At 47.7% G+C, this 22,052-nt stretch overlaps 2 protein-coding genes across 5 annotated transcripts in view; one reads left to right on the forward strand and one right to left on the reverse strand.

The window, feature by feature from the left end:
* Window positions 1-9,026, forward strand: part of BOC (BOC cell adhesion associated, oncogene regulated) — a 59,951-nt gene extending 50,925 nt beyond the window's left edge. For 2 of the 4 annotated variants that reach the window (XM_074816772.1, XM_074816773.1), the window contains exons 11-19: window positions 776-982; window positions 1,769-1,950; window positions 3,111-3,216; window positions 4,229-4,351; window positions 5,004-5,231; window positions 5,630-5,856; window positions 6,845-6,924; window positions 7,564-7,757; window positions 8,344-9,026. In XM_074816772.1, the coding sequence (XP_074672873.1) occupies window positions 776-982; window positions 1,769-1,950; window positions 3,111-3,216; window positions 4,229-4,351; window positions 5,004-5,231; window positions 5,630-5,856; window positions 6,845-6,924; window positions 7,564-7,757; window positions 8,344-8,528 (1,532 nt within the window). In that variant the 3' untranslated portion in view covers window positions 8,529-9,026. The remainder of the gene's footprint in view (window positions 1-775; window positions 983-1,768; window positions 1,951-3,110; window positions 3,217-4,228; window positions 4,352-5,003; window positions 5,232-5,629; window positions 5,857-6,844; window positions 6,925-7,563; window positions 7,758-8,343) is intronic. The other 2 variants (XM_074816774.1, XM_074816775.1) reach the window with 1 other exon arrangement.
* A 1,247-nt stretch (window positions 9,027-10,273) lies between these two features.
* CFAP44 (cilia and flagella associated protein 44) overlaps window positions 10,274-22,052 on the reverse strand; it is a 46,782-nt gene continuing 35,003 nt past the window's right edge. The window contains exons 25-34 of the mRNA XM_074816776.1: window positions 20,764-21,267; window positions 19,198-19,401; window positions 18,590-18,782; window positions 17,535-17,642; window positions 15,929-16,059; window positions 14,667-14,783; window positions 13,575-13,776; window positions 12,708-12,868; window positions 11,845-11,979; window positions 10,274-10,675 (exon numbers count right to left, since the gene is read on the reverse strand). Of these exons, the coding sequence (XP_074672877.1) occupies window positions 10,409-10,675; window positions 11,845-11,979; window positions 12,708-12,868; window positions 13,575-13,776; window positions 14,667-14,783; window positions 15,929-16,059; window positions 17,535-17,642; window positions 18,590-18,782; window positions 19,198-19,401; window positions 20,764-21,267 (2,022 nt within the window). The 3' untranslated portion in view covers window positions 10,274-10,408. The remainder of the gene's footprint in view (window positions 10,676-11,844; window positions 11,980-12,707; window positions 12,869-13,574; window positions 13,777-14,666; window positions 14,784-15,928; window positions 16,060-17,534; window positions 17,643-18,589; window positions 18,783-19,197; window positions 19,402-20,763; window positions 21,268-22,052) is intronic.

The following is a 22,052-nucleotide window of genomic DNA, read 5'->3' on the forward strand; positions in this document are numbered from 1 at the left end:
TGTGTTTAAGGGTCGTTTGGATGAGCTGTTGGGGGATGTGGTGTAGGGGAGACCTTTGTAGAGTCGGGCTGAGGGTTGGACTCGATGATCCCGAGGGTCTTTTCCAACCTGAATGATTCTGTGATTCTATGATTACTATTATTCCAGTGCCATTACCCCTTCTGTCAAATTTGCTCCTTCAATCCTTAGTCTTTCTGTGAAGTCCCCTCCTTCAGTCCCCCACACTTGTTCATGTGTTGCCTTTTCTTTCATCTCCACAGCTCCATTCACCTCTTGCCCTCCCACCTTTTCATTGTTTTCCTATCAAATGACATTTCTACAATTCAGAACTTTTCCCTATTTCCTCCTCAGCTGGTTCTTCTCAGTCTCTCCCCTTTTCATCTCCTACACTTGTCTGTCGCCAGTGTCAGTCTCCCCACACTTGCTGCTTCCACACCAGCCCGGCCTTCTGCTCTCGGCCAGCCCTGCACCCACACCTCTCACTGCTCTCCCTCCCGTGATGGGTGTACGCACCTCAAACCTCCTCTCGTCCTACTTGAGTTGGGAGTGGAAAAGGAGCAAGATGCTTGCAGGGCACAAACTGAAAGGAGTGAGGATTTGGGGGTGCCAGCTCTAATGAAGAGACAGACAGAAGTGAGCACTCAGGACTTAAAGAGCACGTGTGGGTGGGTGCAGTGCTCCCACCCTCACCCACATACCTCTGAGCAACAGGATCCTCCAGACAGGGCGAGAGGAATGTGTTCCATGTCCTGATGTCCTTCTGTGCCCCTTGCAGCTCCAGAGGCACCAGACCGTCCAACCATCTCCATGGCATCAGAGACATCCGTGTACGTGACCTGGATCCCCCGGGGGAATGGCGGGTTCCCCATTCAATCTTTCCGTGTGGAATATAAGAAATTGAAGAAGTTGGGAGACTGGGTCCTGGCCACGAGTGACATTCCTCCCTCTCGCCTCTCTGTGGAAATCCCAGGCCTGGAGAAAGGTAGGCAGGTGTTCTCCTCCCGGCTTCCTGGAGGTCGGCAGGAAAGCTGGGCAGTCCCCGAAGGAGGGCCAGCCATCTGTCACGGCCTGTGCGAGCGGAACAATGCCTGCCCAGCTCCGGCCTTAGAAGCACGGGGAAAAGCTGCAGAGGCTTCTCCAATTTCTCCAGCTGCAAAGACCAGCATAGATCTGACCTCCCTCAGGGAGGCTTGCGCATGCTTTTCTGTATTACAGGATGTAGTTACTAAAGGCATTTGGTTTTGCCATTTACTAGACAGGACAGGACTTTCCTTAGCCACAGGCAAGACAGATGGGCACACAATTGCCCTTGCACTGCGCAGGAGAAAAGACAGCATCGCTGAGCTGGACAGCTTAAAAGGGCATTATCTACCTCAACTTAAAGACCAGTAAAACGATGTTTGGGTAAAAATTATTTAGGCTTTGAGCTTTTAATGGATGTTTATCTACTTAATTTCCATGTAGTAGAGGAAGGTTGCCTTCTCCTACCTGCTCTGGGTCAGGACATCCTTTCAGGAATCTTTGAATCCACCCACACATCTTCCAGAACTGCTACCTGACCCCTAGACCATCCAGACAGGAACAGGGGGAGGCACATAAAAGCAGGCTGCATCTAGCACACGGCTGAAATCTGGCCATTCAGTGTTGGTACTTCGATCAAAAGGCTCTCTGCTTTCTGGAGAAGATGTAGCCCCTCTCCACAGTCAAGTCAATAGAAGTCTTGGAAGACTCCAATCTCTGCAAGTCTTATTTCCCATTTTCCCCCTAGGCACATCCTATAAATTCCGCGTCCGGGCACTGAACATCCTGGGAGAGAGCGAGCCCAGCGCGGCGTCTCGGCCATACGTGGTGTCTGGGTACAGCAACCGAGTCTACGAGCGCCCTGTGGCCGGGCCATACATCACCTTCACGGATGCCATCAACGAGACCACCATCATGCTGAAGTGGATGGTAAGGTTTGTAGGGGCGGAGATCTCCCAACGTGCAGGAAGCAGGGGTGTGGGCGCTGCTCGCAGGGCGCCACACGGAGCCTGTCACCAGCACAAATGGATCTGGGATCCATTAGCTCCCTCCGCCAAAGGAGGGACGTGGCTGGGGCTATGTAGAAGTAGGGGAAGTCAGAAAGCCCAGGAAACCCTTTTTGTCTGAATCCAACATCGTACGCAGGAGGCAGTTCAGTGGATAACCTCAGGGTCTTGACCATTTTGTTCAACAAGCACAGTTCAACAATGCACAGAGCCCCTGCTTGCTCTCCTGGCCCAATTCCTGGAATCCATTAGCACCTCTGTCCCCTCTATCCTAGTAGTTTCCAGCAGATAGGTCCTTCACTCTCACTTGCTGGGTAGCAGTTCTAAGGGCTGATAGTCATTTATAGCAGTTTTAAGTGCTGATAATCATTTATGACAGTTCTAAGTGCTGATAATCATTTATAGCAGTCCACTCCAGAGCATTTTTAGGAGTGTGCAGCATCTTTTGGATCACAAGCCTAAATCCAAGTGTTTCCAACAGCTTAGAGCTTATTCAGAGGGACTCATTGCCCTCTTCCCTTCTAGCTGCTTCTAGCCAGAAATTGCTACAGGGTGGGATGGGCACTGCTGTTCACAAACAGTAGCTGATAAAATACTGGGTGAAAGACAGCAAGAACACATGGAGCTGGGACAGTAGTGCCCTGGGTGGGGGAGGAACAGAGCTGTCTTCAGAAGCACAGGACTCCTGCAGTCAGCAGATGCAGCCTGTCTGGAAGCCGTGAGCCTACCAGAGTCAAGGCAAAGGTGTGCTTGTCCTTGCCCAGCTGAGGGCATTTTCTCTCTGAATTGAGGAATTTTCTCTCTGAAGCATTGGCTGTGGCTGCTGACAGGGAGCAGAGTACTGGATGCTTGGGGTGACAAGACCAGACTCACGGCTTGTGTGTTCCCTGAGGGAAGCAAGGTGTGAAATAACACCCAGCTCTGCATTGCCCTGACTGGGCAAACCCGTGGCAACACAAGGAAGATCCCCTCTGCTGGGTTTTCCTCCTGCCCCATCCCATTTATCCGCACTGCTCCTCACCGGGTACGATATGGAGCACAGACATCTCTGCTAATTTCTGCTCTTCCTCCCATCCACCGCAGTATATCCCAGCCAGCAACAACAACACTCCCATCCACGGTTTTTACATCTACTACCGCCCCACGGACAGCGACAACGACAGCGACTACAAGAAGGATGTGGTGGAAGGTAGGAGATACTGAGAGACTGCTCCCAGCTGCTGGTTTCTCCTGGAAGAGTATCCTACAGAGAGACCTGGACAGGCTGGAGCGATGGGCTGAGCCCAACTGGAGGAGTTTCACTAAGGCCAAATGCCGGGTGCTGCCCTTGGGCCACAACAACCCCCAGCAGCGCTACAGGCTTGGGGAGGAGTGGCTGGAGAGCTGCCAGTCAGAGAGGGACCTGGGGGGGGATTGATTGATAATGAGCCAGCAGTGTGCCCAGGTGGCCAAGAAGGCCAGTGGCATCCTGGCTTGTATCAGCACTAGCGTGGCCAGCAGGGACAGGGAAGGGATCTTACCCCTGTGCTCGGCACTGGTGAGGCCGCCCCTCGATGAGTGGGTTCAGTTTTGGGCCCCTCACTCCAAAAAGGCCATTGAATGACTCGAGCGTGTCCAGAGAAGGGCAACGGAGCTGGTGCAGGGTCTGGAGCACAGGTCTGATGGGGAGCGGCTGAGGGAACTGGGGGGGTTTAGTCTGGAGAAGAGGAGGCTGAGGGGAGACCTCATGGCCCTCTACAACTCCCTGAAAGGAGGGTGCAGAGAGGGGGGATGAGTCTCTTGAGCCAAGGACCCAGCGCCAGGACAAGAGGGAATGGCCTCAAGCTGCGCCAGGGCAGGGTCAGACTGGCTCTTAGGAAGGATTTCTTTGCAGAAGGGGTTGTTGGGCGTTGGAATGGGCTGCCCAGGGCAGGGGGGGAGTCCCCATCCCTGGAGGGGTTGAAGAGTCGGGTTGACCCAGCGCTGAGGGATCTGGTGGAGTTGGGAACGGTCAGTGTGAGGTTCATGGTTGGACTGGAGGAGCTTCAAGGTCTTTTCCAACCAAGATGATTCTGTGAGTTATGCGGCCAGAAGGAGCTCTGGGCACAAAAGGGGGCTGTTGCTGCTGTCCAGGCCTGCTTTACCGAGCACTGCTGCAGAGCTGGGCCAGATGTGTGTTCCCTGAGGAAGCTAACGGCCCCGCATGGTTGTTCCCTCCTCAGGAGACCGGTACTGGCACTCCATCAGCCACCTGCAGCCGGAGACCTCCTACGATATTAAGATGCAATGCTTCAACGAGGGCGGCGAAAGCGAGTTCAGCAACGTGATGATCTGTGAAACCAAAGGTAACCAGCTTCACGGGGTGCCTCTGGGAGCGCGGCCGGCTCTGCCTTCCCTGCCTGCGGCTGCCGGAGCACAGCAAGGCAGGGACCAGCCCTGCCTAATGTGCATCACCCGAGCTCAGGCAAGGTGGTGGAGGCAGCACGGCAGCGAAGGGAGGCCTAGGTTTGTAGATGCTGTTGATCAGTACGTGTATATACCCCCAGCAGTACTCACAGACCCCTTGTGCAGAGTCCAGCACCGTTTCCCACAAGTATTAGTTCCCTTTAGTTCTTCTAAGTATCACAGAGATGGTGACTGGCACCAGAAGGGCTGACTTGCCCTTGCTGCGCCAAACTCCCGGCTTTGGTTATAAGCACGTCCCACATTGTCTTCCACGCAGCACCACTGTCATGATAGGAACAGCACTGTGTGTTTTGGAGAAGCTGTTCTCCTTTTTCCTTTTGCTTTAGCAGCCCAAGAGCCTGGCAGATCTGTAAGCCAAGTCTGTACTGCCACATGCATCAGCCTAGGAAATCCTGTCATCCAGAAGCACTTCTTTAAAGCCACCGTAGAAGTCTGTCCCCTCCACAGCAGCACAGATGTCCCTGGAGCGGGCTGCTGCTCCCCCTGCCCTGTCTGTGCCTAACCCGTGCTCTGTCTCTCTCCCCTTCACAGCTCGGAAGTCTCTTGGTTTGCCAGGTCGTCTTCCACCCTCCACAGTGCCCCCCCAGAGGCACCCCCCGCTCAGCGGTGGGCACAGCGGCCTGGGGACAGGAGCCATGGTGGCCCGTTCCAGCGACTTGCCGTACTTGATCGTAGGCGTCGTGCTGGGCTCTATCGTACTCCTCATCGTGGCTTTCATCCCCTTTTGCCTTTGGAGAGCCTGGTCCAAGCAGAGTAAGGGTTCGTTCCTGCGGGCTGATTTACAAGATGTGCTCTGCCCTGGGGGTTAGATTTGACCCAAAATGTGGGGGGCTGCACATCCTGGGAAGCAGGGAGAGGGTTGGACAGAGGGCAAGCTTCAATATCCTGTGGAACCTATAAGACAACCCTGTAAAAATCCCATAAAGTCCCTTGTCCTGCTTACCCTGTTGGGAAGGAGCCCTGGGACTAGAACAGGGGGAAGGGGCTCTCCCTTTGCCTTCCTGCAGGGCCCCTTCCCACCCTTTGTCTCCAAGGGCGCTTTGGGTGCCAAAACAGCCGCCTGACAGGACAGCCTAAGTCTATCCCTGTCTGAGCTTCAAGCAGCTCAACTTCACCTCTGATTTTGGCCTCAGATTTCCTTTTTCTTGCCTCTGCAGAGCAAACCATTGACATGGGCTTCCCAGGAGCTGGGCTGCTGGTGTCATCTTGCCAGTACACCATGGTGCCTCTGAGGGGCATCTCCGCTCCTCGCACCAACGGACACCCCTACGTTAACGGGCAGCCCTACGCCAACGGGGCACACCTGAACGGCATCTGCCCCTCTGCAGGAGTGGGGTACGCAAGCACCAAGCCCCGAGATTACAGTCCAGATGAAGCGCCACCGGTATGTCCGCACCCGTGGTTAAAAGTTGGTTTGGCAGGAGCTGGAGGCCACGGTTGCAGTGAGAGAGAGGGCTTCTCCAGGCAGGGCTGGCAGCCTTTGCAGTGTGTAGATAGGTGGCAAGAATGGCTTCTAAAAAGAGATTTCCCCTTTGCAGTGGAGTCTTGAGACATGGGAGGGACAGGAGGGTCTCCAAAACACTGGCAAAGAGCTGGTGTCTTGGGGCAGTTTGGAGGAGGCAGTGAGCAAAGGCTGCTCTTATGGGAATGGTTCCTGCTTCTCCTGAGCAAAGCTCACAGGGACTGACAGTGTTGGGGACTGTGTGTAAATAGTTACACAGGCCAAGGCAGTGCCACAGCTGAATCACAGAATCATCTGGGTTGGAAAAGCCGTTGAAGCTCCCCCAGTCCAACCATGAGCCTCACACTGACCATTCTCAACTCCACCAGATCCCTCAGCGCTGGGTCAACCCGACTCTTCAACCCCTCCAGGGATGGGGACTCCCCCCCTGCCCTGAGCAGCCCATTCCAACGCCCAACAACCCCTTCTGCAAAGAAATCCTTCCTAAGAGCCAGTCTGACCCTGCCCTGGCGCAGCTTGAGGCCATTCCCTCTTGTCCTGGCGCTGGGTCCTTGGCTCAAGAGACTCATCCCCCCTCTCTGCACCCTCCTTTCAGGGAGTTGCAGAGGGCCATGAGGTCTCCCCTCAGCCTCCTCTTCTCCAGACTAAACCCCCCCAGTTCCCTCAGCCGCTCCTCAAAGCAACTATAAACTGATTATCATCCCCCATGAGTCAGTAGTAAGCGTGAAGTGAGTTTTTCAGTGCTCAATTTCACCATCCTCCATAGCAAAAGAAACAGTTTCAGCTTTCTCTGCCTTCTGTCATAAGAGCTTCACCAGTCCACCCCACAGCTCTGGCTCCCAGTCAGCACCTGCCTGTCCCTGCTGCCATGTGGCCTTGCTCTGCTGAGAACCCTTCTCTCTCTTTCCAGTCACATGAGGAGACCAATGCCTTGCTGCAGGCAAGAGTGCTGCAGAACGGGACTGCCCAGCCAGACTACCAGCCCTCCAGGTTAGTCCTGGCTCATGGAGGGCGAGGGTGGAACAATCCACTGGGACCCACAACACTACATGCTCACAAAAGCTCACCCTCACCATGCTCCCATCTGTCCCAGTTCACTTGGCAAATAAATCCATGCTCTAGCATGGGGCCGCCTGGTCTAAATTCTCTCTGAACAGCTCATTCCTTTTACGGTTTGAGGGAGGGATAAATTAATTGTAGAGGTGGCCAAGACCTACTTCCCCCACCCCCTTTTCCTCCTCCTGCTCCTACGTGGGAAACAAAAATGTAGGATGAGAGAAGGTAACATCTGTGACTGGACGCTGACACACAGCTGCCCCAGAATCTGGCCAGGGTCCCTTGTGGGGGCTTTGTGTCTTGCTGTTCGGACATGGAGTCATTATTCCCCTGCTCCCCAGGAGGGACCCCTTCTCCCAGCTTCTGTGGCCCTCACTAGATGTTAAATCGTGTTGAATCATCCCATCACCTCATTCCCATCCCACAAGCACATCCCGATTTCTGCTCTTCCCTTCGTTTAGGAATGCTCTGTGTCATTGCATTGACGCAGCTGGCTGAGATGTTACATAGGTCTTATCTTTCAAGGAGGAAAGAGCTGTTACTAGTGCTGAACCTCTTTGTCTGCCTCCCCAGATTGCCCAGCTCAAGAACAGAAGACAGCTCGTTCCTCTACAGTCTCCCGGATGACTCCACTCACCAGCTGCTTCAGCCACAGGATGACTGTCCTCACCTTCAAGAGCACTTTGTTGGCCTCCATCATCCGGTCATGGGCAGCAAAGTGGGGGGCCCAAGCCTGGATGCTCGGCGGGATCCCCTGTTCCACCAAGGTCAGTGGTCTGGAAAACTCTGTGCTTGCTTCACCTCAGTGTTTGAGGCTGATCTTGAAGGGAAATCTCACCATAGAGCCTTTCCAATGGCTCCATTCGTGCTTGCTTCTGCGCTGCGAGGACGGTTTTAACGCTGCATAGAACAACAGCCTGGAAAGGCCGCGCTAGAAGTTGGGGACTAAATTGCCTCAGTCAGTTTTAGAGGACACATTTCTCATTTCTCCAGAAGCTTGAGCTGCATGCTGCCAGAAGGGCACATAGCCACCTCCAGTTGCAGAGATATGCTGCCCTTTAGTCCTTAATTTTGCATTTGCCAGACCACCAGTAAAAGAACAAAGTGCCTGAAAAATTATGTGAATCCATCTCCCTAGGGCCTGATCCATCGACCCACCCCTGTAGCGTGGATCAAACTTGCTGTGTGCAAGCGTAGGGTCAAACTCCCGTGGAGCCAGGACGTTCAGGATGCTGATCTTCCTCTCTGAGCAGAGAACCCGAACTCATCAAGTGGACTGTTGACTACAAAACTACTCCAACATCTCTCATTTCTGTCTGCATCGTAATTGTTTCTTGCTCCTTTCCCTTTCAGGAAGTCCTTGCTGCCTAGGCCTGGTGCCAGTTGAAGAGGTAGAAAGACTAGACTGCTGCCAGTCCAGAGGAGATCTCCATCCCCAGAATCCAGTGATCACATCTCTGGGCCAGGACCTACCCAGACACCTCAGCAGCAGCCCGCCACCACCGAGGCCCTCAGAGACTCATTCCCCCCCCAGCTAGGGACCAAGCTGCCTTTTGCAAAAGACTTATTCTAAAGAGAAAAAGAGAATGGGTATTTATTTTTGTATAACACCCCTATTTATATATTTATGCACTTGTATATAGATGTATATGTGCCTTTTATAACGCTATGGAAACAGAAAGCATCCTCGGCAAGGTCCAGGGAACAAGGCAGCAGCCACCCGTGGCACCGGGCCGTTCGCCAGAGCACGAGATTGAAACAGCAACGCAAAAGACATCGCAGGACATGGGGCCAAAGAGAGCTGCCACCACCAAGATCCAGCCCCCTCTTGCAGTGAGGGCTTCACGAAAGAGAACGCTGTCAAAAAGCTCTTTTCCTCTCCCCCACAGGAAGGTTTGTCCCAGGAACACCCTCCTGTGAATGGACTGGTTACACACTCTGCCTAACCCTTCACATACACGCCGTCTGCAGCCACCTCTCTGTAAAGACAAACCCACGCTTTAACATCTAAAATAAAGGCTTTAGTCTTTTCTGTGGCTGGCTGTATGCTGAATCCTCCCCCACAATGAGCCTACTCTTTTTTTACTTGCAGACACACAGCAAGCAGGACACCTGGGGAAAGGTGACATTTTCCTGCAGTTACAGTTTTTCAGTTAGCATTAAGAGTTGCATCAGTGGCTGAGCTCAGGACAAGAGGGACGGCTGCTGCCTGTGCCAGTTAAGTGACATAAAGCTTCTAGTGAGGAGCACAGCCCGAGGAAATTCTCATTTATCTCCAAAGGCAACTGCATGAGTTTGATGATGGGGGCGCGAGGCAGACAAACACCCAAATCTCCACAAATTGTGTTTCCTTATGGTTTTCCAGCTTCAAAAGCTTTCAGCATCCAGGCCTGTAGATAAGGGTGGGGTTTTTGTTCCCCTTAAGGAAAAAGGGGATGCTCAGCAGCTTCCTCGGGGCAGCACAAGTACCATTCATTCGGTCGTGCCTGGCTGGGGTTGGGCTGGATCCTGGCCGAGCGTTCGCCAGGCAGAGGAGCAAAGAGCAGTGGCAAAGGGCAGGGGGTGGGGAGGAGGAGCGAGAGCAGCTGCAGGTTGTTCAATCTGTTTAAATTCAAAATTAGCAACAAAGCTCCCTCTGCACCCTCAGAAACTTTGCAGTGGAAAACCAGTGCAACACGAGCCCTTTGGGGGTGAAGGAAGTTTTCACAGTAAGCCAGGGTAAGTGCTGTAAACGGTCACACACTGTGCCACATGCCAGAGGCAAAAAAAAAAAAAAAGATAAAACCTGAAAATGTGCAGAGCCTGGGGCACTCTCGCTCTAATCAGGCAGGTGCAAGCCAGTGGAGTTCCAGGCTGCCTTTGCACTGGCTCTGCCCTCCTCGTGCCCGCACTGCAGCGCAGTTTTCCACCACTACAGAGCAGAGGCAAGTGGGAAAGTATTTGCTTGGCTCCACACCCATCTGAGGGGAAAGGGCCCTTTGCCTTTGCCAAACAAATCGTGCTTCCCTTGACTCTACCTAGCTCAGCTGGCAGAGAAGTGCCACTGCTGCTTGGGTGTTCAGCAAATAACAAAATGCACCCTTAAGGCAGACGTCTCTTACCGTGTTTAAGAACACAGGCACCAAAGCTGCGTTTGCCCACGTGGAACCCATCCAGCCACCAACAGCTGCTGGCCTGAGGAGCAGACATACACGTCTGCACACACCCAGGGCGGCTACCCAGGGCAAATCTCTGCAATGGACTGATAGCAGCATTTACTAGTTGTATTTGCACTTTTTTTTATTCCGTATCTGTCACTACAGTCATATTTTGATAAGAGAAACAAATACAGCCCTTTAGAACTCAAGCCCTGTGTGGCCAAAGCGATTCACGTCGCACTCCCAGGTATGGCTGCCACCACAGTTACCCATGTCCGTTTTTAAGGGACGTTAGTTACCCTTCCTGGTGTAAGAACAGGAGATAATTCAGCTGGTGTCTCAGAGTTCCGTGGTGATGAAGACTGTGGAAAGAGGCACCCATCCTTTCTGCTAAGGAGAGCGAGTTCTTTTAAGTACCCACCTTTTCTGCTTAGGAGATTGATTTCTTCTCTCAGGAGGGCTGTGTCACAAGCCCTGTGCTTCAGCCGTGACTCCAGCCTGGCCTTCTCTTTGATGTCAGCAGTTCGGGTGCCCTGAAATTCTACTCCCTGTAAGGAGAGGAAAAAAAAAAAAAAAAAAAAAAAAAAATCTATAAAACATAGGAGAATGAACGGTGGGAATTTATTTCAAGCAGGAAAATGAAACTTTCCAAGAGGCTGGACAGCTTCATGGCTGCTCCGCTCCTCAGTCAGAACTCTTGGAAGTCAGAGTGAGGGGACCACTAATTTAGACTCAGACTGCCACAGGTGGCTGCCTTATTCCCTAATACAGAGCAAAGAAAACACTTTAATTCATTTGGCTGGTTCCATGTAACAAAGGAATAATTTTGACTTGCTGCAAGATGTTTTTTAATTAGAAATAGGATGAGTCTGTTTCAAGATTAGAAAGCAGCTAAGACATTAGAGAGAAGGTAAGGCATGGCCTGCTTCAGGATCAGATTGTCCCTGGAGGTGTCAGCACTAGCGTGGCCAGCAGGGACAGGGAAGGGATCTTACCCCTGGACTCGGCACTGGTGAGGCTGCCCCTCGATGAGTGGGTTCAGTTTAGGGCCCCTCACTCCAAAAAGGCCATTGAATGACTCGAGCGTGTCCAGAGAAGGGCAACGGAGCTGGTGCAGGGTCTGGAGCACAGGTCTGATGGGGAGCGGCTGAGGGAACTGGGGGGGTTTAGTCTGGAGAAGAGGAGGCTGAGGGGAGACCTCATGGCCCTCTACAACTCCCTGAAAGGAGGGTGCAGAGAGGGGGGATGAGTCTCTTGAGCCAAGGACCCAGCGCCAGGACAAGAGGGAATGGCCTCAAGCTGCGCCAGGGCAGGGTCAGACTGGCTCTTAGGAAGGATTTCTTTGCAGAAGGGGTTGTTGGGCGTTGGAATGGGCTGCCCAGGGCAGGGGGGGAGTCCCCATCCCTGGAGGGGTTGAAGAGTCGGGTTGACCCAGCGCTGAGGGATCTGGTGGAGTTGGGAACGGTCAGTGTGAGGTTCATGGTTGGACTGGAGGAGCTTCAAGGTCTTTTCCAACCGAGATGATTCTGGGATTCGTCCATCTCCCTTTCTCCAAGACCCTGAGCAGCTGTTCAGCCTGTGCACTAGGCAGCATTCACCCGAGCTGCTGGCTGCAGGGCAGGATGTGAGAGCAGAGAGCTGCCGAGGGCCACACCATCCCTTGCCTGTCTCCGAACAGTCCCAAACCTGCATGCAGAACACCGGCAAAAAGGCTCACCAGCTCGTCCGTTAGCGAAGCCAGCTTGGTTTCAAGTTGCTGATTTTCGAGGCAAAACCGCTTCAGCTGCTGCAGCTTGCTGGTGTTTTCCTTTGTCAGCTTCATTAGCTGCTGCCGCAAGTCTGAGATTCTTTTCTAGAAAGATATAAAAGTTTGGGCTGGGATGAGAGAGGACAAAAAGTGTGAAGTGGGGCAGAAGCATTAGGCACAACTGAAGTGTCACAGAAAAGAAGTAAATAGACTGCTCCTGTGCACCGCCAGGTCCTGAAGTACCTTTAGTGTGATCAGTTGTCTTTTTTTTTTTTTTTTTTATATTGCAAATGTTTAAGTACGTAAAGCAGTCAGACAGAAGTGTGTGAAAGAGAAAGCCCTTAGGTGCGTAGCACTGTCTGTGCCCTGCTTGCACCACAGTAGTGGAGCCTTACACCCCCCCAGACAGAGACGTGAACTCTCCGGGCTGCACAGAGGACTGGCATCGCCAGGGCAGTGCTGTACTCGAATAATTTGTCACCAAAGGCAGTGGGAGGAGGTGGTAGGTGCCAAATGCTGGCTGAAAACTAAAGGAGAGCACTCTGGGAGAACTTCACGTAGGGACTGAAGCAGAAGGATGCATTTGAGGAAAGTAAAACAAAAAGATCATCAACTACCTCCATGAGAAAAGAGGATGTGTGTCAGCAACTGAAGCAGAGGCAGGAAAGACGGTGGGAAACAGGAGCTGGACATTATGGTCTATTAATGACAGGTGGAAAAAACCAAACATGAACATGTTCACAAAAGATTTCAGTGTAACTATTCAGCCCCAGGGAAATGAAGCCTTAACAGCCCATCGTAACACACATTTCCCTCTTTTTCCTGCTCCTTACCTCCCACTCTTTGAGCTCCTGGGAGCGCACATATTCCTTCTCCATTATCTGCACTTTCAACTGTTCCACGCGTATGTTAACAGAGTGTGCCTGAACTGCTTCAAAATCAACCAGCTGCCCAAACTTCTCCATCATCAGATGACTGCACTTCTCTTCCAGTCCTAACGGAAGAGGCATGGCACAAGTGGCAGCACAGTCTTTCATTGGTTAAGAAGAATTTCTGCCTTGCCCCCAGCTTTTTGTCTGAGCTCTTTGGTATTTGCTCCGTAATAATTCACACAAAACCACGCAGAGCTCACAACTGAACGTTGCCATTTGTCCTTGCCCAGGACCGTGTCTATGTGGTCACTAAGCCACACTCTAAGCTAGTCCTAGTAAGCCACTCCCACGCCAAAGGCTATACAGGCCCTGCGCAGGTTTGGTGGTGCTAGACACATCTTTGGGTTTGGCCCTTGGGAAAGCGTTTTAAATAGGGTTTGTTTCATTCTTCTTATGTTACACAGAGGAGGAAATTGCCAAAAAAGCTTATGGTGCTTTAGGGAAAGTACTTTTTTCCTAGCAGTTCTGGTGTACAGCCAGAAATAGCAATCGTGTGTCCTGACTTCCAGTGTCTCATCTCGGTCAACTCTCCTTATACTAACTTCCCAAATTATTTCACACAGCCTAATGGCTTGGCAGTGCTGGAGAACTACCAGTACTTCATCAAAACAGTCCACTTGATCTCCTCATTCTGTTTTATTTTCTGCAGTAACCAGCTGTGACATCTGTGTGAGTGTAAAGACAGACATCTGGTGAGTTACCCCCACCCAGTGAGGGGGACAGAATGAGCATTAGTATGCTGTGTTGTTCAGAGTCTCTGTTACTCACGTCGAATCTGTATCTCCATCTCCTTTTTGTCCTGGATAAGCTGCTTATGTTGCTTCTGGGCCTTCTTATAGATCTTTCTTTGCGTTATCTTTTCATTATGCAGGTCCGCAATTCTCTTCTGCAGATACTCTAAGGACTGGTTGGTAAATACCAGAGCCTGGGAGAAGTCGCTGGGCATCTCCCCATTAACCAAGTACTCCACCTGCAAGGAACAGCCATAAGCAAGGCTGAGTTGAGTTATCAAAGGTGTTGGTGATCTCTCTGGAGAACAAACGCATGAGCATTAGAGAACTAATGAATGAGGTAACGGCGAGCGCGGGCACAACTCTCACGTGTTAGGCCGGGGAATCACTACCACTCAGCAAAGCTCAAAGACTACCTAGAGCTGTGATGACTGCCTGCATGCAAAGCTGTCTAACCTGGAACAGAGGGGGAGGAAGGGACTCCCTGTCAACTGTACTTGTGGATGATCTGGGAGCTGCAGGATTGCAGTCAGGCCTTAGGCTCTTCTCCTGTTACTACCAACCTTTTAATGAAGGGAGATAGAATAAATGGAGAGCTGAGCTTGCCTCAGAGGTATCTAAGCCAGAACAGGCAGAGGACTACCTTCTCTCTCCGAGGACAAGATTCAGCCTAGAGGAAATAACAGTATTGTCTTGAGTTTTCATTTTCTACTTATCATCCCTATGCTAACAGCTGTGTAGATGAATGCGCTGCATCCAATCCAGCATTTCTGAACTGGGCAAAACTCCCATTAGTTTCAATAGTTTGGAGCTTTTTTTGTTTGGTTTTTCGGGGTGTTTTTTCTTCAGGAAGATATCAGTAGGTATGGACCTGAAGGAAAATCCCATGCCAAACCTATAAAACACTTGATGACTATGCACGTTTTAGAAATGCACTGACCTGCCTGTCAGTATAAGAGAAGGAAAAAAAAATAAATCTAGAGGAAATAGCAGCACGAAGTTCAATTAATGGCACTTCACTCCCGGGAGACTATGATGAATCAGGAATTAAGGGCCCCAAAGAACAGTAACACCATTGTTTAGGTATACACAGGCCATTCTGCACCTGCAGCTGCACATCTTGAATTACCTGATGGAGTTTCAAAGGCACAACTACATATAGTTCATTCAGTCTCTGCTGCTTTTCCTGCTGAAAGGTCTCCAGTTCCCTGTCTGCAGTGTCCAGACTGTTTTCCACTACTTTTGCCTGCAGAAAGACAAATTGTGGACAAACAAAAATCCCGTAGTACTCAAACACATAAGGCAGCAAGGTTTTATGTTAGAGTTACTGATCCAAAGGGAAAGTATAGAAAAAAATTATTATTTTTTTTTTTTTTTACATACTATGGTAGATGAGTTTCATAGGCAAACATGAGGCTCATCTACATATTCAAGCAAGATTCTACCCTGAATACCTCTGTACACATGTACACTCAGAAATGCCTCCTCAGTAGAGAAGCCCTGTACGTATCAAGAGACAGCTGCTTTGTTTAGTGTCTAAAACACTTCTAGATCTACAGAGCCTGCAAGATAATTTTTTATTGTGTTATGCCTGGAAATGCTTATTGATTCTGCATGAGAAAGAAACAATTCGGACTCAAATGTCAGACCCCGGGGTGAATATGTGGCAGCTGGCATTTAGGAAAGCCTTTAAAAACTAAACAAAAAATGTTGTAAGTTAAGCATATTTGATGGAACATTTCTGAGACACAATAAAAGCAAGACTTGCATAATGTTATTTTGGCAGAATCTCTCTATCCTGGATAACCCTTCAAATTAAGATATTTTTGTATTAATATAAATCAAATGTCTTGATGAATGCAGGAGCTCAAAGCTAAAAGGAAAATTTGCACCAAGAGAGTTTAATTCAGTGATTACTATGACAAAGAGCAAAAGAAAATAACTAAAAGCAAATGAAATAGATGGAAAAATGGCATTTTTAGGCATTTATTTTAACCTGCATTTCTGTTAAAATAAGTAATCTTTAATCTCTCCATCCCCATACATATGCACAGAGGATAGGCCAGGCTACACCAGGTGTTTCATCTAAACCAGAGAATCCAGTTTCTGCTGCTGCCTGGTGGTTAATCAGCTGGGGGGGAACTGGACCTAAAACCTGGACCCAGCCTTATAGCAGCCAAGGTCGGACTGCTTTGATTTATGCTTTTCAGGAGGACAGGTGACCCAGTGGAGCTGCCTCCTGCCTCTGTGCTACCACAGACATCTCTACCCAAACTGAGGCCTCTCAAAGGGTTAGGATTTTGTTTTTACATCTTAGCCAACATCACTAGCACAACATTTTCACTGTAATGGAGCCAGCTGGTGCTTGCTGAGAAGAAAACATTGCAATACCTTTTTGGCCAAGGCATTGTATTTCTTTCTGAGGTTAGCAGCAACTTTCTTCTCCTCCGTTAAAGCTTTCTCGATGTCTAACCGCTTCTGCCGGAGCTGGATGGTGTTTTGGAAGAGCACCTCATTGCAGTCTGAGAAGGAAAGAGTCAAGGAATAGCTTAGTCTCATTACGACTGTACTATATTACAGGCTTGAGCTAGTAGCTTCTCCTAGTGTGCACATTGCCCAGCTCTTGGTGCCCTAGAGCCTTCTCAAACATAAACCACATGAGCCACCTTCCTCCATGAGGAGGAGAGTGTCTCGGATGGATCTTTTTTTCTTTACATTCAGTCAACAGAGTTTGTTTCCAGAAGTAAGACTAAAGCATCAATATTAAAGCCAAGTGCTCAAAAGTTAGCTTTTGTTAAGTAATACAGTCCCAGGAATTAATATATGTAAAAAATACAGTATAATCTTCAATTATGTGGACACGTAGTTTTTTTATCCATAGCACCCTTCACTATAAATGATGAACTTGCTGTAGGGATCATTTATAGCTCTATTTGTAAACAAAGCTGTGGTTCATAGGACCTGTTTCATTTGTTTCATGGTAAGGAAGATAAAAATTCACAGATATCTAACGCAGTGATTTCAGTCTTACTAATCAAGTCCATAATTATGCCCAAATCAGCAGGCATAATAAAAAAAGAGGCCAATAAAGGCAAAGCAAATGACACATAAAGAGACAAATATGAAGAGGCTAATGCAGCATATAATTTCCTTATTAAATTAGTAATTTGGACTTTTCTAATAAAAAGTAAAAATCTTCATTTCTTCCCAACATTTCATTGAGAAAGGAGATGAATGAGGAGTTAATAAAAAATTCAATTTGTGGAAATGATGTTAGAATCCAATTTAAAAAAATATGATAAAGTAATTTGTTGGTAACTTCTAACTGAAAATAAAGCAGTGTTGTTACATGGTCATTGACACATCCCTCAAATATTTAAAAGAAAAACCGCAAAACAACACCCTAAACTAGTTAACAAAAGAAAACGGGGCGGGGGGGGGGGCGTAGTTGCTTGCCTTTGTTGAATGAGTGAATGAAGAGGATTTTGCAAAGTCCTAACTGTTCAGATACCCTTAAGAGAACAGCCCAGCAACAGGCAATTGCTGCATAAAGCCACGAGGTGGTAACAAAGAGCTTAATTTAAGAGCACGGTCGGGTCCCTGCAGAACTCCCCCGAGCAGGGATCCAGCCAGGCCAGGCAGCAGGTTTCCAGAGAGCAGCTACAGCCTCACTCCAGCTCCACTCCTGAGAGGAGCCTTTTCTCTCCAGAAAACAACCGTGAAATGGTGAATAGTTCTTTACACAAAATAATTAATTCTTAGTGCTCAGCTAAGTTTTATTTTTCCAAACTTTCTAATTAGGTTACCCTACACTACGAGCGGTTGCATTATCTTCACCGAGATTTCCTGGGGAGAAATGCTGCACTCGGGAGGGGTGCACACATTCTGACCCTTAATGGCATTAACATGCAGTGACTAATGAAAAACTCTGCATTTTGTTTTTAAACACACAATATTGCCCCTATAGCCAAACCCAAGGAAATGATGGCTTAGGTACTCTTTGGGCAAACAGAGTCATCAAAGACTTCATCTTCAGATCCAGAATTTTCTTCATCAGTCTCCAAGCTGGACTCTTCATCATTCTCTTCATTCTCATCTTCTTCACCTGGAAGAAAAGGACAGTACTGCTGGCTTGCAGAACACCCCCAGACCCACTAGCTGTGCATTATGCACATGTGCTGGTGAGCACAATCCCATCAATCCACAAAAAGTCAGCCTGGTAATATGTGAATCCAGGCACCTTGTGCCTATTGCATTGATCTGAACATTTCACAGAAAGGAAAAAGAGAAAAAAATAAGGAGAGAGATCACCTAGTAGTGCCAAAGGCATGTTTTTGCGACTTCCTTCAATAATGTTTCCTCTCTTTATATGTGCTAGGAATTTAAACCTTGTGGGTTTACCATTCTGCTATAGAGATTAATCAGTCAAGCAAAATACAGAGGCACAAAACTGTCACAAAAGCATCATGAGTGTCTGTGCTTTTTGCTAATCATGTCCCACTTGAAATCAAAAGTCAATTCAGAGAGACAGCACAAGTATTTTAGCTCAGTAAGACTGCCTAGCCTTAACAGTTTAAAACCAAGTCACTAAGATAAATGAAATCCTTTCATAATATGTTTAGTCCTGTGATTAATAGATGATTGCAGATTAGGTCTATGATCTCTCATTAGTCAAGGGACAGATTAAAGGAGAATGTCATGAACGTGGCAGACTAATCACTTATCCATAGCTCCCATTGGCACAACATAGGAAGTACCTATTTAAAGCTTTGCCTCTTCTTCATACCAATTATCAGTCCTCAGTAGTGACTTACAGGAAGTAAATTGCAGGAGCTGTCATGTAGTCATGTCAGAGACTGAATTACATCGTTATCATTCAAGATGATAACGTGGGTCAGTGTATAAACAAAGCTGGGCAGGTCTGACCTATGGTTTTTTGAGTTGAGTTCAGTGTTGCAGGTACCCGGGGCTCTAGCTAGACTGAGACATTTACTTGACCACATGGACGTATGTGCAACAAATCCATAAAACAAAAGGAACAGTATCTCCAACCTGTTTCTCTTCCTTCTTTTTTTTCCAGGCACTTGATTTTCTTATTCAGAACCTTGTTCAGAAAATGGGCAAACTCATTGTTTTCTCCAAGGGATGCTTGGAAGTCGGCATACAGAGCTTTCTCACATTCCTGAAGCTTTGCAGTCTCACACTTTCTATCCTCCATCTGCGCAAGGTAGCTGTTCAATTTTGACTAAATAAACAAAAAACCCACTTTAGTTAAAAGGTACAACCCTCTTATGTGTATATAGGATGTACCTGTGAAGATCTGGAAATGCAAATCTTGCCTTTCTCTCTTTAAAACCATGCTTAAATCAAGCAAAACCTAGAAGTATGCTCTTAAATTCAAGTATATGATTTGTCACTTATTCCACATCATGATGTACCTATTAAAATACAACTGTTAAGATTATGAAAAGATTAACTATTGAAAGTTAAAAGCAAGCATCCTAGGTTGATCATGAAGAGTTTCTTGTTTTTCAAAATTTAGCGCTAGATGCTGGATCAGTGCTGAAATGAAGCAAAGAGATGCCACCATTTACTTTAGGGCTTTTGTTTCAAGGCGTGCATTAGTGGTAGTTAAATCCAGAGACATGTGGCCTACTTACATGCACGGCCTCCTGCTCACTGATGAGGGTGTTAACACGCCCCTGGAGAAGGTTCTCATGTTTCTCAAGGTTCTTCAGGATAAGCAGCTCTTCATACCACGTGATATAGCACAGGTCAGCACTTTTCATCTGCACATCCAGCTTCAATTTCTTGTGCCGCAGAAAGCAAAGTTCAGCATCAAAGTTGATCATCAGTGCGTTCATCTGGAGCATGTGAGAGAGTTAAATGAGGAACAGGGAAAGTATTAGGGGTGGAGCTAAACCTGTAAAGCTATAGAAAGGAGCAGAAGGGAAAAGTTCTCTCTGCCAAATCAACAACTCACCCGTGTTATTTACTATGGATTACTGAAGTGCTTAGAAAGACAAAGTTAACCCCAAAGGTGTCTTCATTCTCAGCACAAAAGAATCACCAGGGCTTCATGGGAATGTTTCACTGCATCCCACTCCACCCCATAAGTATTTTACTCTTCAGAGAATGTTTTACAATAGCCTGAAGTAGTTCATGTAACAACCCCAGATGTAGCAGTAAATACATCTTCTGCCTCCACAGACTTCTTTCACAATACCTGCCAGCTCTTACCTTAGACATTTAACAGTTTCACCAGCAGTATTTTGGATATTCTCTCAAAACCTTCACACACATGAACACAAGGGTGTCTGTGTTAGGGTAGACCACAGAGTCAATGGTGACAGTAGAAGTTAAAGATGGTAAGAAACAAAGCAGACAAAGTGAACAGAGGTTGCCACACTCCTCTCTGTGCCCTCCTCAACTCTGACTCATGGACATCCTGAGCTTGAAGCAGTATGTTTGTGTTCAACAGCTTTGGATGGATTTTTCTTCCAGACTTTATCACATTGTAGCTTCCCCCACATCCTAACACTGAGTTCCAAAGCTTAGTTATTGTTGGATAGGAAAATTATTTCCACTTGCATGTTTCAAGCTTTCTACATAACTATTTCATTTGATATCTCTCCTTCTTTTACAAGATGATTCCCACTCTCCTTTTCTATGCTATTCATAATTTTATCACCTCTGTAACACAACCCTTTCAGCTGGCCCTTCTTCCAGGCCAAAGATGCTTTATCCATTTAGATGTGCCTTTTAAAGAAGCTTTTCCACAACTAAGCATCTTGGTTACTCTCTTTCTTTTGTACCTTTTCTAATTCTACAAAATCATTTTTGAGACCAAAGGGTCAGGACTACAGTCATTTAAGAGCTGAGGACATCATGAATCTACAAAGTTGTAGTGATACTCCTTTTTTACCTCTTCATCACTTCTCAAGTAATTTCTAACATTTTACCAGTCTTTTTTGCCCACTAAGCTCTTAGTTTCGTAGAACAATCAATAAGAAATCTAAAGATCTGTTTTTCAAGTGGTAATAGTCAGCACACAGGTCACAGTTAGGGATTTATACTGATGTACACTGTAAATTTGTGCCAGATAGCATCTTCCTGAACTTTGGAAAGGCAAGAGTGGCTGCAATCCTGAGATGGAAAGGGTTTTGGTTTTATTTCTGATGCAGTGGTATTGTTCAAACTGACAAAAATAATTTTTGGTTTCCTACCTTTTTAATCAAGGTCTCCTGCAAGTATAGATTTTTTATCTTCTCCCTCTTTAAAATTTCCCGTTCCATTTCTGCTGGCTCTGCCTTCTCAATCTCAAAAACCTTTCGTTGCTCTGTGACTACAGATGATGCTATTTTCGTCGGGTGTGCACCTGCAGCCTGTGCCACGGGGCCAATCTCTTTAACGGAAGGAGCTCGAAGAATCCCATGCCTAAATGCACGAGATGAGGAAGACCCTTCCAATTGTTTCTGGAGCTTTGCCTTGGCCTCCTGCTCCTCTTTGAACTTCAGGAGGATGTCATTGTCGTACTCAAATTTTTTTTCAGGAACCTCATCTGGGTGTAACTGAGGGATCAGGGGAAGAGGGAGACGTTCTGATAAATCCAAGGATGTCTGTATGGATTTCAATTCTTGCACTAAACACTTGATTTCATCAATAATAGAAACCTTGAGATCCCGCAAAGACATGATCTCTTTGTTCATATTCGCTTTCCTCTTATGGATCTGCAAAGGAAGAATGATTTTAGTAGGATTCCCCAGGAACACTTACATAGTGGTCTTCCCCAATGCAGGAAATGGTTGAGGCTTTCATACTGACTTTCCTTCTTTCCAGGCTAGCTTTCTTTTCTGTACCATCTCCACACATTAGCATTTTTAAACAGCTGTCTTTCAGCCTGTGGTTTTAAAAAAAAAATCTTTGGAACCACCCCTCTTCCTCTCATTCACAGAAAACAGCAAAGGTGTAAGAAAGGAAATGAGCCTTCCCTGTTCTCTCAGTTCCTGACTTGATTGTGAGTTTCTTGACATGAGATGTTGGAGCAGTGCAGAAAGCAGACAGAGGCTGTGAAAGCAAGCTGTGGGTTTTAGAGGATTAGTCGTTTGGGATGTCTCTCAAATACAGAATCTCAGCTTTGATATACTGCCCTGTTTTCAGGCATATACCATAAACAATACACTACTAAAGAAAATCAGATATAAGTCTTTTGCAAAGCAAGCTTCCATCCCCAAGACAAAAGAAACATACCCGAGAGGATCATTACTGTACACGCTACCAAATGCACAGCTGCACAGAAATCTACACTTCTTTGACACAGCCATTGAAACAAAGCTGTTATCTCACATAGCCTCAAAGATACTGAAGCAGTCCTACATAAACGTAAGTTCTGGAAGGCAGATGTGACTCCTGTCTTTTATACGTGATGATGAAGCTGAAATCACAGCTACTGGAGGTGGTTAGACATGGAACAAAGTTCTGAATTTTCAGAGTATAGTAGATAACAATATTAAAA

Source organism: Strix aluco, chromosome 2 (genome assembly GCF_031877795.1).
Source record: "Strix aluco isolate bStrAlu1 chromosome 2, bStrAlu1.hap1, whole genome shotgun sequence".
Lineage (NCBI taxonomy): Eukaryota > Metazoa > Chordata > Aves > Strigiformes > Strigidae > Strix > Strix aluco.